We start from the raw sequence: 14,529 nt of genomic DNA on the forward strand, positions 1-14,529 counted from the left end.
GTCTGTCCTTTTTGGTGAAGTGTGTGTCCAAGACTTTTGTCTATTTTTAAAGTGGGTTGTTTGTTGAATTTTGAGAGTTCTTTATATATTCTGGATACAAGTAGTTTGTCAGTTATGTGATCAATTTGTGGACATTTTCTCCCAATCATTAACAGTTTTATTCTCTTAACCATGTCTTTTTTTTTTTTTTCTTCTTTTTCTTTTCTTAACCATGTCTTTCACAGAACAAAAGTTTTACATTTTGATCAAGTCCAGTTTATCAAGTTTTCCTCCCGTGGACCCCAGGCTTTCATGTCTTGTCTAAGATCTCTTTGACTAATCCAAGGCCACAAAAATTTTCTATGTTTTATTCTACAAGTTATAAATTTTAAGTTTTCCATTTTGACTTATGATCCCTGTGCAGATAATTTTTGTATGATGCATGAGATATAGACTGAGGTTCATTTTCTTAAAGTTTATGGATGTCTGATTGTTGCAACATCATTTATTAAAAATACTTACCTTTCTCTACTGAAATGCCTTTGCACCTTTATAAGAAAATCAGTCGCCACATTTGTGTGGGTCTGTTTTCAGACTATTGTGATCCACTACTGATTGATGTGTAAATATGACAGTGACAAAGAGCTCACTGTATAGGTCTGACCCCCTGAGAAGACAATGTGATAGTCACTAAAACATTGGTTAAAGGAATATACACTTAGGCAAGGCTGGCAATCAGCCCCCTTGCTCAGCAGGACTAGGTCCCAGAGGACCACTAGAAGGAAGTTGTCTGTCCTTCTGAGAGAGACTTCAGGTCCAGAGAATGTCCCATGCATTCTAGGGAGTATTTGCCAGGGGGAGTGATTACCTTTCTTCCATCTGTTTCATGCTGGACATAACTTGGTTGTTTTTTTCTTCAAATGATGTGATGGCGTCATTCTTCTGCTGTAAACAGCTCTCTGCATTCTGCCAAGGCAAGGAAAAGGGGTCATACTCTGCCTCTCTCTTACCACTGTGCCTACTCGGAATTAAGAGCAGGTTTGATTTTATCCTCTGCTTTAACAACACTTTCAGGAGCATTTCATTAATTGCTGCTCTTCCCCACAATGTGGGTCACAGCTCCCAGCTTCATCAACACAAAGAAAGGCCCCGAATGAAGTAATGAGCCTTTCCTCTACGAAAGGTTCATGTTTCTTTTCAAAAAGGAACTTCAGAGTGGGATCTGACCCTGTTACTGAGCTGTTCCCATGTGCCCAGCATACAAGTGAGCTCATCTGGCCTTGGAGGGATGGTTAGCCCCCTTCTCTGGGCAAAGGGAGGCTCAGAGAGTGCGCCTGGGTGGAGACTAGCATGGATGAGTGGTGCAACAGGTTCACGCCTGCGACTATGTGACTTCTGAATCCAGGCTTTGAACCAGGGCAGGTGCTGAGGGAGCAGGTGGACAGGGTATGGCAAAAAAGCACATCTCTGTGTGTCTACAAGAAGACACTCCCCACCCCCTCTCCCCAGCAAGCTTCATTTGAGAGACAGTGTGCTCACAGGTGTGTGTGTGTGTGTGTGTGTGTGTGTGTATGTGAGGGGAAGAGAGAGAAGCAGATTCCATGCAGGATGCAGGGCTCTATCCCAGGATCCTGAGAGATCAGGACTTCAAAGTCAGATACTTAACCAACTGAGCCATCCAGGCATCCCAAGAGACACTTTAAAAATAAAAGTTCTTGGGGATCCCTGAGTGGCTCAGCGGTTTGGTGCCTGCCTTTGGCCCATGGCGTGATCCTGGAGTCTTGGGATTGAGTCCCACATCGGGCTTCCTGGACGGAGACTGCTTCTACTCCGTCTCTGCCCTTCTCTTTCTCTGTTTCTCATGAATAAATAAAAATCTTAAAAAAAAAGTTCTAATACATTGTTAAGAATAATATACAGACTGTATTCTTGGATCTTAATCTAAAACAATTAGACATTAACAACAAAACAATGACTAAAAGTCCCTCATATCTTGGAAATGAAACTAAATGGCATATTACTAGAACTATTGAGCTAAAAATATAAACCAGAGGAATAATTATGAAATACTCAGAGGTAAAAGCTAGTGAAAACATTATGCAATATTGTGTGGTACTGAAGATGTACCGAGTGTAAGATGTGTCTTAATTTTATATACTACTAAGAGGGATCCCTGGGTGGCGCAGCGGTTTGGCGCCTGCCTTTGGCCCAGGGCGCGATCCTGGAGACCCGGGATCGAATCCCATGTCGGGCTCCTGGTGCATGGAGCCTGCTTCTCCCTCTGCCTGTGTCTCTGCGCCTCTCCCTCTCTCTCTCTGTGTAACTATCATAAATAAATAAAAATTAAAAAAAAAATGTTTAAAAAAATTTTTTATATACTACTAAGAAAGAAAAACCTGGTACTTGGAACACATCATGCTACTGACTCTAAGATGCATCTAGGTTTCGGAGATGCTAAGATGTGAAAAATGTGCTTCTTAGATGATATGCTTTTGTTAAAATTTGAGGACCACAACTAAAGCTGCACTTGCGGGTAATTTTTAACTTCAAATAACATTTTTGTTATTTATTTTTATTTTCTTAAGTAAATTCTGCCCTCAGCGTGGGGCTCAAAGTCATGACCCTAAGATCAGGAGTCACACTCTACTGATGGAGCCAGCCAGGCACCTCCATATAACATTTTTTATGATATTAAAGAAAAGATAAAATGGATAAGCCAAGCATGCATTTCAGCAGGTGAAAATGAAGTACAGAGCAAACGCAAAGAAATCAGAAAGAATATAATAAAAGTAAGGGTGGAAATCAATGAAAAACATTAAACGATAGACAATACAGAATATTAGGAAAAGAAGGTGGTTCTTTGAGCTAAAACATTTGAGAACCTAAACAAAATACATTTTGTAAAAAATGTATCAAAACTGTCCAGAGAAGAAATAGAAAGTACAAATAGGTTAGTAAGCATTTAATAAATTGAAATGGTCATCAGAGTCTCCCTGCTCCCAAAGTCTCAGACCCGGGCGAGTCCTGTTACAGAGGTGGGTTCTCAAAACTCTTTGAGAACAGACATTTGTTATCTTATATGAATAATTCCAGAGAAAGCGAGCTTTAAGAGAGCAGGAAAGCTTACGGTGCCAGCCCAACCTTCTGAAGGCAAATAAGGTTAGTAAGAGGAAAGGTAACTAGAAGTCCACCTAAAAAATAAACATCTATATTATATACAAACTATTGCTAATGGTACTGAGTCTATTTAAATATATCATAAGCAGGTAGGATTCCAGGAATGTTAATCAATATAAATTACAACACAAATAAAGGGGAAAAAAAGAATATGATTATCAAAAGAGATACAATACAGGGGAAAAAAAGCATTTAATAAATCCAACACTCAATCATGATAACAGAAGTGAACCGCCTTAACTCACTGAGGATCACACAGCAAACATCTAGCAAGCATTACAGCTAAGGGAGAAGATTTTAAATACATTCCTTTTAAGAGCAGGACCTCAAGTTTGCCCATGGTTTCTGCTACTGCATAATGTAGTCTTGGACAGCTTGGCCAATGCTCTAAGAAATAAAAATTGAGGGTAAAGAAATTAAACTCTATTTACCAATGATATGATCAATTACACCTCAAGCCAACAGATTAACAGAGAACTGTCAGGTCCTGGTGATGTGCAAGGCTGCTAACAGAAGATCAAGCGCGCAAGCACACGAGCTCTTTCCTGTATCAGTAAGACCAACCTAGATGATACAGCAAAATAAGGCACAGTCACATGAGCAACAACAATTATAATCCAGGAACTCACCTGGAGAAAATGTAAGACACTTATCCAGTAAAAAGGACAAAAAAAAAAAAAAAAAAAAAAGGGGGGGAGAGAGAGAGAGAAAGAGTATGTGACTAAATGAAAAGCTATCCCATACTCTTGGGATGGAATGACTTTATATACTATGGAGATCAATTTTTCTCGAGTTAACCTATAAATCCAATGTAATCCCCATTTATGAAATTCAGTTGAATTTTTTTTTTTTTTTTTTTAATGAATTTACTCTGGGACCTCCTACCTCAATCCTGGGCTCCAGTCCCACCTGCCCCTGCTGCTTGTACTGCTCCAGCCTGTGGGTCCAGTCACAGCTTGGTTCAGGCTGGATTATTTTTAAAAAAATTTTTAAAAAGATCTCTTTATTAGGGACGCCTGGGTGGCTTAGTGGTTGAGCATCTGCCTTCAACTCAAGAACATGATCGCAGGGTCCTGGGATTGAGTCCCACATTGGGCTCCCTGTGAGGAGCCTGCTTCTCCCTCTGCCTGGTCTCTGCCTCTCTCTCTCTTTCTCTCATGAATAAATACATAAAATCTTAAAAGAAAAAAAGATCTCTTTATTTGAGACAGAGAGAGAGAGCACGCACACACACAAGTTGGGGAGGGGCAGAGAGGGAGAGAGAATATCCCAAGCAGACTCCCTGCCAAGTGTGGAGCTCAAATCCCACAACCCTGAGATCATGACCTGAGCCAAATCCAAGAGTCAGATGCTCAACTGAACTGCCCAGGTGCCCATCAGCTTGATTTTTAAAAGGAACTTTATAAACTGTTCTAAAATTTGCATCAAGAATAAAGGTTTACAAATAGAGTCAATCTTAAAAAAAGGAGGGGGAGGGAATAGGGGGCAAGGAGGGCAGGCTTGTCCTCTGTAATGGGTTGAGTTCTGTACCTCTCAAATCTGTACATGGCAGTCCTAACCCCTAGTACCACACAACATGACCTTATTTAGGAAGTGGGCCATCATGGACATAATCAGTGAAGATGGCATCATAGTGCAGTAGGGTGGGCCCTTAATCCAGTATCACTTGTGTCCTTGTTAAGAGGGGAAGTATGGACATAGTCATGCCTGCAGGATCGTATGTCAAGTGAAGGATCACATATGGTGGTCAGCAACCACCATGAGCCAAGGAGCCAGGGGTGCTCTGTCTGGTCTTCCTCACAGCTCCCAGAAGGCGACTGTGCTGACACCCAAAGTCAGACTTCTGGGCTCCCGACTGCAAACCAATGCAGCTCTGTCAAGCCACTTGGTCTTTGGTACTTCGTTACAGCAAGCCAACAGACATGAAACTTACTACACAGAGCTGTGCTGATTAGGTAACTCAAACAGGTAGACAGACTCAAGAGAGACCTCAGGAGCAGTTCCCCTCACATAGGAACCTGATCTACGATCAGGGTTGGCACAGCCAATGTGAACGAGAAAAGAGAAGATTAGTTTTGTGGTAGCTGACTGTGTAGAGAAAACCAAATGCAGATCTGTAAGACTGAACATGAAAGTTAACTCTAGATACTTTCAGAAACCTATCTGTCAGGTTCATCAAACTAGTGTAGAATGTCTTTGACACACAGGCTTGGGAAAGGGCTTCTTAAAATCCCAACTTGAGCCCATGACGTGAAAAGTTAGCACACCTGGCTACATCAAAAATAAGGACTTGAGGACACCAGAGGAGGAGGAGAGGGGATATACTGTATTCGAGGAAGGGACTGATATCCAGACTACATGCAGAATTAATGCTAATCGGGAAGGACAAGACAAGGGGAGGCTCTAAGACGGTGATGCACAAGACCGTAACCTCTCCTCCTCCAGACACACCAAACCTACACCAACACCTACTGTGATTTCCCCCTAAGAACATAGGGCTGACCAAACAGTTTCTGCACGCCAAACAGAGGGACCACACGGAGAAGGGCAGGAGAGGTGCGGACACAGGACGGTAACCCAACCCTGGTGCTGTACCTGTGGCAGGGTGGGAGAGCACCAATTGGCCTATGTGCATGTGCACCTGCCCTGGGGCACGGGGAAAAGCTGCAGTTTAAAATGGTAGCTGGATTGTGCTGGATTGTGGGTGAACTCCCAGAGCATCTGCCAGGCTCTGGGGGAGTTTGCTGGAATGCTCCCCAGTTGCTGGGGAGCAGGCGCTGGTGAGGACCATTGCTGATGGTCCCCCTTCACCTTGATAGCACAAACAGCAGTGTGGTCCAGCCATTCTGGACAGCCCAACACCTCAGTGAGCCCCAGTTCCCCAGCTCTCATCAGCCCTCAGCGTCCCCGAGGGGCCCTCCCAAGCTCCAGCTGTCCTGCCAAGGTGGAACCAGTGCAGCACATACTGGACACCCCGGATGGTGCCTGCTACAGCTCCAGCTGTCTTGCCAAAACAGGCCTATACCTGCTTTGGCTCTATATGACTTGCCAGGGCACCCATTGCCCAGGGCACCCTAGGACCCCACCTTCTGCCTTGTCTATCCCCACTTCAGCCATCCCACCTGGCCCTCCACCCCATGTGGAGCCCTTCAGGACCTCCTGGTCTGTACCCATTTAAGCTCCAGCCATCCCACCAGGATCTTCAGTATGCAGAACATCCTGGGACCCGCCCCCCTCACTTCTTGGAGTACCTTGGGGCCCCCTGGCCCATGTCCTCCATCAGCTCCAACTTCCATGGAGTGCCCTGGGAGCCCCAGCACACGTGCTTGATGAAGCCCCAGCACAAAACCTCAGACACACGCAATCTACACAGGGCACAGTCCTACACAAGGTCAGTCACCTCTTTAAGACCTGAAGAGGTAGCTATTCTGCCTCATACACATAAATAAGCACAGGAAGTCAAACAAAATGAGGAAACAAAGGAATATGCTCCACATGAAAGAACAAGTCAAAACTTTAGAAAAAGAACTAAATGAAAGGAAGGTAAGCAGTCAACCTGATAAAGAGTTCAAAGTAATGGTCATAAAGATGTTCACCGGACTTGCCAGAAGAGTGGATGAGCTCAGTGAGAACTTCCACCAAAAGAAATGTTATTTATTTATTTATTTTTAAAAAAAAATTTTTAAAAGGAAATTTTAAAAAAGAAACAGTAAGAATTGAAGAATACAATGACTGAAATGAAAAGTATACCAGAAAAACTCAACAGAGATCAGGGGATGCAGAAAATCTGGCTCAGTGATCTGGAAGACAGAGGGAAAATTGAAAGCATCCAAGCTGAACAGCAAAAAGAGAAAAGAATACTACAAAAAGGTTAAGGAACTTTTGAGACATCAAGCATGCCAACATCTGAATAATATATATCTCAGAGGGAGGCGAGAGAGAAAGGGGCAGAAAACTTATTTGAAGAAATAATAGCTGAAAACTTCCCTAACCAAACCTGGAAACTAGCTGAAAACTTCCCTAACCAAACCTGGAAACAGACATCCAGGCCCAGGAAGCACAGAGAACCCTAAACAAGATGAATCCAGGGAGGTCCACACCATGATACATGATAATTAAAATGGCAAAGCTTAAAGATAAAGAGGGGATCTTTAAAGCAACAAGAAAAAGGCAAATAGTTACATATAAGGGAAATCCAATAAGGCCATCAGCAGATTTTTCAGCAGAAACTTTGTAAGTGGGACGCCTGGGTGGCTTAGCAGTTGAGCGTCTGGCTTTGGCTCAGGGTGTGATCCTCGAGTTCCAGGACTGAGTCTCACATTGGGCTCCTGCATGGAGCCTGCTTCTCCCTCTGCCTCTCTCTCTGTGTCTTTCATGAATGAATAAATAAAAATCTGAAAGAAAGAAAGAAAGAAAGAAAGAAAGAAAGAAAGAAAGAAAGAAAGAAAAGAAAAGAAAGAAAGAAAGAAAGAAAGAAAGAAAGAAGAAAGAAAGAAAAGGAAGGAAGAGAAAGAGAAAGAAAGAAAGAAAAAGAAAAAGAGAAAGAGAGAGAGAGAGAGAAAGAAAGAGAAAGAAAGAAAGAAAGAAAGAAAGAAAGAAAGAAAGAAAGAAAGAAAGAAAGAAAGAAAGAAAAACTTTGCAGGCCAGAAGGGAGCAGCATTATGTATTCAAAGCACTGAAAGGAAGAATCCTACAACTTAGAGTACTCTACCTAGCAGGAGAGATAAAGAATTTCTCAGACAAACAGAAGTGAAAGGAGTTCATTATGCCTAAACCAGGCTTATAAGAAATATTTAAAGGAGCTTCTTTGGTGGAAGAGAGGAGGCCATTACTACAAGTAAGAAAATTATGAAAGGGAAAACTTTCACTGGTAAAAGCAAACATAAAGTAAGGGTTGGATCAATCAGTTATGAAGCTAATAAGAAAGGTAAACAAGAGTAGTAAAGGCAATTATATCAGAAAGTAGTTAAGGGATACATAAAATAAAAGGATATAAAATACATCATATACATAAAAAGAGAGTAAAAGTGTAGTGATATATATATATATATTATTACATATATATATATAATTGTATATATATATTATTGAAGCTCAATTTGCCAACATATAGTATAACACCCAGTGCTTATCCAATCAAGTGCCCTCCTCAGTGCCTGTCACCCAGTCACCCTATCCCCCAACCCAAAATGTAGTGATTTTTAGAATGTGTTCAAACTTGACAGACCTTAATAGACCTTAAGAGAACTTATTATAAACTGTTTATATTCAGAATGTTATATATGAGTCTCATGGAACTACAAATCAAAAACCTACAACACGTACACAAAAAGTAAAGAGAAAGGAATGTAAGCATAACACTGTGGAAAGCCATCAATCACAGGGGAAGAAAGCAAGGAAGAGAGAGGGACGCCTGGGTGGTTCAGCGGTTGGGCCTCTGCCTTTGGCTCAGGATGTGAGCCCGCAGTTCTGGGATTGAGTCCCACACTGAGCTCCCTACAGGGAGCCTGCTTCTCCCTCTGCCTGTGTCTCTGACTCTCTCTCTGTGTCTCTCATGAATAAATAAATAAAATCTTTGAAAAAAAACAAAAAAGACAGAACTACAAGAATCAACAGAAAACAATGAATAAAAAGGCAGTAAGTACATACCTGTCAGTAAGAACTTTATTCTTTATTCTATTTATTTTTTAAGTTGCATTTATTTATTTTAGAGAGAGAAAGAACACATGAGCATGGGGAGGGGCAGAGGAAGAGGGAGGAGCAGGCTCCCCACTGAGTAAGGACAGCAACTTGGGGCATGTTTTCATGACCCTGAGATCACGACCTGAGCCAAAATCAAGAGTTGGACACTTAATTGAGCCACCCAAGCACCCCTATCAATAGTAACTTTAAAATATTTTATTTATTTGAGAGAGAGTGAGCACGAGAATATGCATGCAAGCAAGGGGGAGGGCCAGGAAGGCGGAAAGAATCTCAAGCAGACTCTGTGCTGAGCGTGGAGCCCAATGCAGGGTGTGATCTTACAACCCTGAGATCATGACCTGAGCTGAAACCAAAACCCGGATCCTCAACTGACTGAACCATCCAGGCACCCCATCAGTAATAACTTTAGGTGTATATGGTCTAAATATGCTCCAATCAAAAGACATAGGGTGACGAATGATAAAAAAAACAAGACCCATCTACATGTTGTCTTCCAGAGACTCCCTTCAGACCTAAAAACATACACAGATTGCAAGTGAAGGAAGGGATAGAAAAACATACTGCATGCAAATGGAAGTAAAAAAACCCAAATCAAACCAAAAACTGGGGTAGCAGTACCTATTTCAGACAAAATAACGTTACATAATGATAAAAAGGGATCAATCTAGCAAGATGAGCTAACAACTGTAAATATCTGTGAACCCAACACGGGAACACCGACTACAAGGAGCAGCTGTTAACAAACATTAAGAGAGGACTGATTAAAAAAAAAAAAAAAAAAAAGGACTGATAGTAATACAATAGTTGGGGACTTTAACACCCTACTTACATCAATGGATAGATCATCCAGGCAGAAAATCTATAGGGAAACAGAAGCTTTGAGTGACACACTGGAGTAGATGGACTTAACAGATACATATAGAATATTCCATCCTAAAGCAGAATACACATTCTCTTCAAGTGCACTTGGGACATTTGCCAGGAGAGATCACATGTTAGGCCACAAAAGGAGTCACAATAAATGTAAGGAGTCTGAAATCATACCAAGCATCTTTCTCCACCACAATAGTATGTAACTTGAAATCAATTACAGGAAAAAACCCATAAGAAACACAAACATGTGGAGGCTAAACATGCTACTAACAAATTGGTCAACTAAGAAATCAATGGAGAAATTTAAAAAAGTACCTGGAGACAAATGAAAGTGGAAACACAATGGTCCAAAACCTTTGGGATGCAGCAAAAGCAGTTCTAAGAAGGATGTTTATAGTGATAAAAGCCTCCCTCGAGAAAAAAGGAAAAATCTCAAAACCAACAATCTAACCTTATACATAAAGCAACTAGAAGAAGAGCAAAAGCCCAAAGTCAGTACAAGGAGGAAATAATTAAGAGTGGATATAGTGAAACAGAGACTAAAAAAACAATAGAAAAGATCACATGAAACCAAGAGCCAGTTGTTTGAAAAGATAAAACTGATCAACTTTTACCCAGACTCAATGAGAAAAAGAGAGTGGGCTCAAATAAATAAATAAATTCAGAAATGAAAGAAGAAAAGTAACAACTAACAGCACAGAAATACAAAGGACTGTAAGAGGGAGGCCTGGGTGGCTCAGTGGTTGAGCTCTGCCTTTGGCTCAGGATATGATCCCAGTTCGGGGACTGAGTCCCACATCAGGCTCCTTGTAAGGAGCCTGCTTCTCCTTCTGCCTATGTTTCTGCCTCTCTCTGTGTCTCTTGTGAATAAAGTAAATGGATTCTAAGAAACTTATGATTGTCTAAGAATGAATCAGGAAGAAATAACCAGTTTCAAAGTGGTGAAACTGAATCTGTAATAAAAAAAAACTCCCAACAAACAAAAGTCCAGGACAAGATGACTTCACAGGGGAATTCTACCAAATAGTTATTTAAACAGAGTTAATGCTTAATCTTCTCAAACTCTTCCAAAAAACAGTAGAGGAAAGAAAACTTCCAAAGTCATTCTATCAGGCCAGCAGTGCCCTGATACCAAAACCAGAACAGAGGTACTATAGGTCAACATCTCTGATAAATACAGATGCAAACATCCTTCAAATATTGGTGAACTGAATGCACCGAGCTATTAGAAGGAATACTTGCCACACTCAAGTGGGATTTATTTCAGGATGCAGAGCTTGCCTGATATCTGTAAATCAATCGTGATACAACATATTAACAAAATGACGGGTAAAAACCATACGATCATCTTCATAGATGCAGGAAAAATATTTCACAAAATATAATATCATGTAATATCCATTCGTGGTAAGAACTCTCCACAAACTGGGTTTATTCCATCTCTTTTTTTATTTTAAAGATTTTATTTATTTATTTATTTATTTTTCAAGATTTTATTTATGAGAGAGAGAGAGAGAGAGAGAAAGAGAAAGAGAGAAAGAGGCAGAGAGATAGGCAGAGGGAGAAGCAGGCTCCCTGTGGAGAGCCTGATGTGGGACTCGATCCCGGAACCCCAGGATCATGACCTGAGCCTAAGGCAGATGCACAACCACTGGAGCCACCCAGGTGCCCCTACTTATTTATTCATAGAGAGAGGCAGAGACACAGGCAGAGGGAGAAGCAGGCTCCATGCGGGGAGCCTGACGTGGGACTTGATCCCAGGTCTCCAGGATCACACCCTGGGCTACAGGTGGCGCTAAACCGCTGCGCCACCAGGGCTGCCCACAAACTGGGTTTGGATGGAGCATACCTCAACATCATAAAAGCCATAAATGACAGAACCACAGCTGAGCATCAGACTCAGTGGGGAAACACTGAGGTTCCTTTAAGGTCAGAAACAAGACAGGGATGTCCACTCTTCCCACTTTTATTCAACAAAGAACTAGAAGTCCCAGCCAGAGTAGTCAGACAAGAAAAAGAAGTAAAAGGCATCCAAGTTGGTAAGAAAGAAGTAAAATGGACACTATTTGCAAATACATGATACTCTATACAGAAAACTTGAAAGACTCCACCAAAAACCCGTTAGAACAGATAAATGAATTCAGTAAGGTTGCAGATAAAAAATTAATATACAGAAATCAGTTGTATTTCTATATACTAATAACAAGCACAAAGAAAAATTAAAAAACCACCCCATTTACAATTGCATCAAAAATAATACAATAGGAATAAACTTCCCCAAGGAGATGAAAGACCTATATTGTGAAGAATGTAAGATATAGATTAAAAAAACTGAAGATTATAGAAAGAAAGACCATGCTCACAGATTGGAAGAATTAATATTGTTAAAATATCCAGAATCTGTAGACTACCCAAAGCAGTCTAGAGATTCAATGCAATCCCTATCAAAATACCAACAGTATTTTTCATAGAACTAGAACAAATAATCTTAAAATTTGTATGGAACTACAAAGGACCTCAAATAGCCAAAGGCATCTTGAGAAAGAATAAAGCTGGAGGCATTGCAATCCCAGATTTCAAACTATACTACAAAGCTGTAATAATCAAAACAGTATGGTACTCAAATGAAAACAGACACCTAGATTGATGGAACAGGACAGGAGAGCCCAGGAGTAAATCATATGGTCAATTAATCTACGACAAAGGAGGCAAGACCATATAATGGGGAAAAGACCGTCTCTTCAACAAATAGTGCTGGGAAAACTGGACAGCTACATGCAAAAGAATGAAACTGGACGACTTTCATACATCACAAAATGGATTAAAGACTTAAATGTGAGACCTAAAACCATAGAGCATAGATTGTGATCTCTTGGCACACTGGCCTTTGCAATATTTTTCTGGCAAAAGACAAAGTACAGACTGTTGGGATAACATCAAACTACAAAGTTTTTGCATAGTGAAGGAAGCCATTCAACAAAATAAAATAGCAACCTACTGAATGGGAGAAGATATTTGCAATTCTGTCTGATAAGGAGTTAGTATCCAAAATATACAAAGAACTCCTACGATAAACAAGAACAAAACCAATCTGATTAAAAATGGACAGAGATACCCGAACAGGCGTTTTCTTACAGAAGATATCCACATGGCCAACAGCAGGTGAAAAGATGCCCACCATTACTAACCATCAGGAAAATGAGAATCAAAACCACGCTGAGATGTCACTGGACACTGGGGACAATAGCCAGTGCTAAAAAGACAAGAAATGACAAGTGCTGGTGGAGGAGGAGACCAGCTTTCTGATGATCTGTTTGCTGGCCTGGAGGTTGCATTCGGGACCAGTCACAGATGTTCTTCATGCCTGACTCGTGGTTTCTTTGATGATACAGTCCCCTCAGTCATTGTATCTGCTGTTTATTTCCCCTCAATCCATGTGTCGGTGACTACAGTTTACTGCTTCATTTATTAAACACAGTTCTTGTGCCTGCCTCACTGCTCTGTGTGGGCAGGGGCAGGTTGTAAACTGGTGCAGCTACTGTGAAAAACAGTCTGGAAATTCCTCAAAAAATTAAAAATAGGGGACACCTGGGTGGCTCAAGCAGTTGAGCATCTGCCTTTGGCCCAGGGCATGATCCTGGGGTTCGGGATTGAGTCCCACATCAGGCTCCCTGTGAGGAGCCTGTTTCTCCCTTTGCCTATGTCTCTGCCTCTCTGTGTCTCTCATGAATAAATAAAATCTTTAAAAACAGAAATATTATATGATCCAGTAATTTCATTGGAGAAAACACAAGTTCAAAAAGATATCTGCACCACTACATTCGCTGCAGCATTATTTTACAAAGGACAAGATGTGGAAGCAGTCCAAGTGTCCATTCATCAATGGATAGAAGAAATGGTCCATATATAAAATGGAATATTAGTCTTTGAAAAGAATGAGACCGGGACAGCCCGGGTGGCTCAGTGGTTTAGCGCCACCTTCAGCCCAGGGCCTGATCCTGGAGACCTGGGATTGAGTCCCAGGTTGGGCTCCCTGCATGAAGCCTGCTTCTTCCCTCTGCCTCTCATGAATAAATAAACAAATAAAATCTTAAAAAAAAAAAAAGAAAAAGAAAAAAATATAGTGCAGGGAATATAGTCAATAACAATGTAATTGTGTCATATGGTAACAGATGGTGACTGCACTTATTGTGACGAGCACTGTGTAACAGAACTCGATTCACTATGTTGTACGCCTGAAACTAGTGTCAGCTATACTTCAATTTAAAAAAGAAACAAGGACAAGAAACATGACCCAGCAAGAACAGGAAACATGAATGGCTAACAAACATATGAAGGGACGCTAATACTTACTAGGCTGACAAATGCATATAAAACAAGCATGCTCACAATACAGATGTGGCCAAACAGGGCTGGAGGGGACGGTGTGTACTGGTGCAGTCCCCTGGAAAGCAACACAACTGGGCTTCCACAAACCAAGGACACAAAGGAAGTGTTTGTCCGGCAGGCACTCCACTTTCTATCTGCTAGAGAGACCCTCCCAAGCCCCCTGGGGGGATGTGTACCCCAGTGTTGGTTTGTGCCAGTGGAGTGGCAGGAACAGAACATTGTCGCAGTGGGAACGGGCGAGGCAGTGATGCATATACCAGGACTAACCACTTTGAAGCCCAAACCAGATACACCCAAGACGCATGTAGCTCTGAGGGGAAAAAAGGTGAGATGAGAGCCATGCACAATACCACCTATATAAATTAAAACGTACATACTCAAAATGATGTGTGTTTTAGAATGACAAAT

The 14,529-nt window shown here is 41.4% G+C and overlaps 1 protein-coding gene across 5 annotated transcripts in view; it reads right to left on the reverse strand.

Annotated features, from left to right (window-relative positions):
- Positions 1-14,529, reverse strand: part of RUFY1 (RUN and FYVE domain containing 1) — a 64,967-nt gene that overhangs the window by 8,671 nt on the left and 41,767 nt on the right. For all 5 annotated transcript variants that reach the window (XM_025446749.3, XM_025446753.3, XM_025446752.3 and 2 more), the window contains exon 12: positions 848-945. In XM_025446749.3, the coding sequence (XP_025302534.1) occupies positions 848-945 (98 nt within the window). The remainder of the gene's footprint in view (positions 1-847; positions 946-14,529) is intronic.

Source organism: Canis lupus, chromosome 11 (genome assembly GCF_003254725.2).
Source record: "Canis lupus dingo isolate Sandy chromosome 11, ASM325472v2, whole genome shotgun sequence".
NCBI lineage: Eukaryota > Metazoa > Chordata > Mammalia > Carnivora > Canidae > Canis > Canis lupus.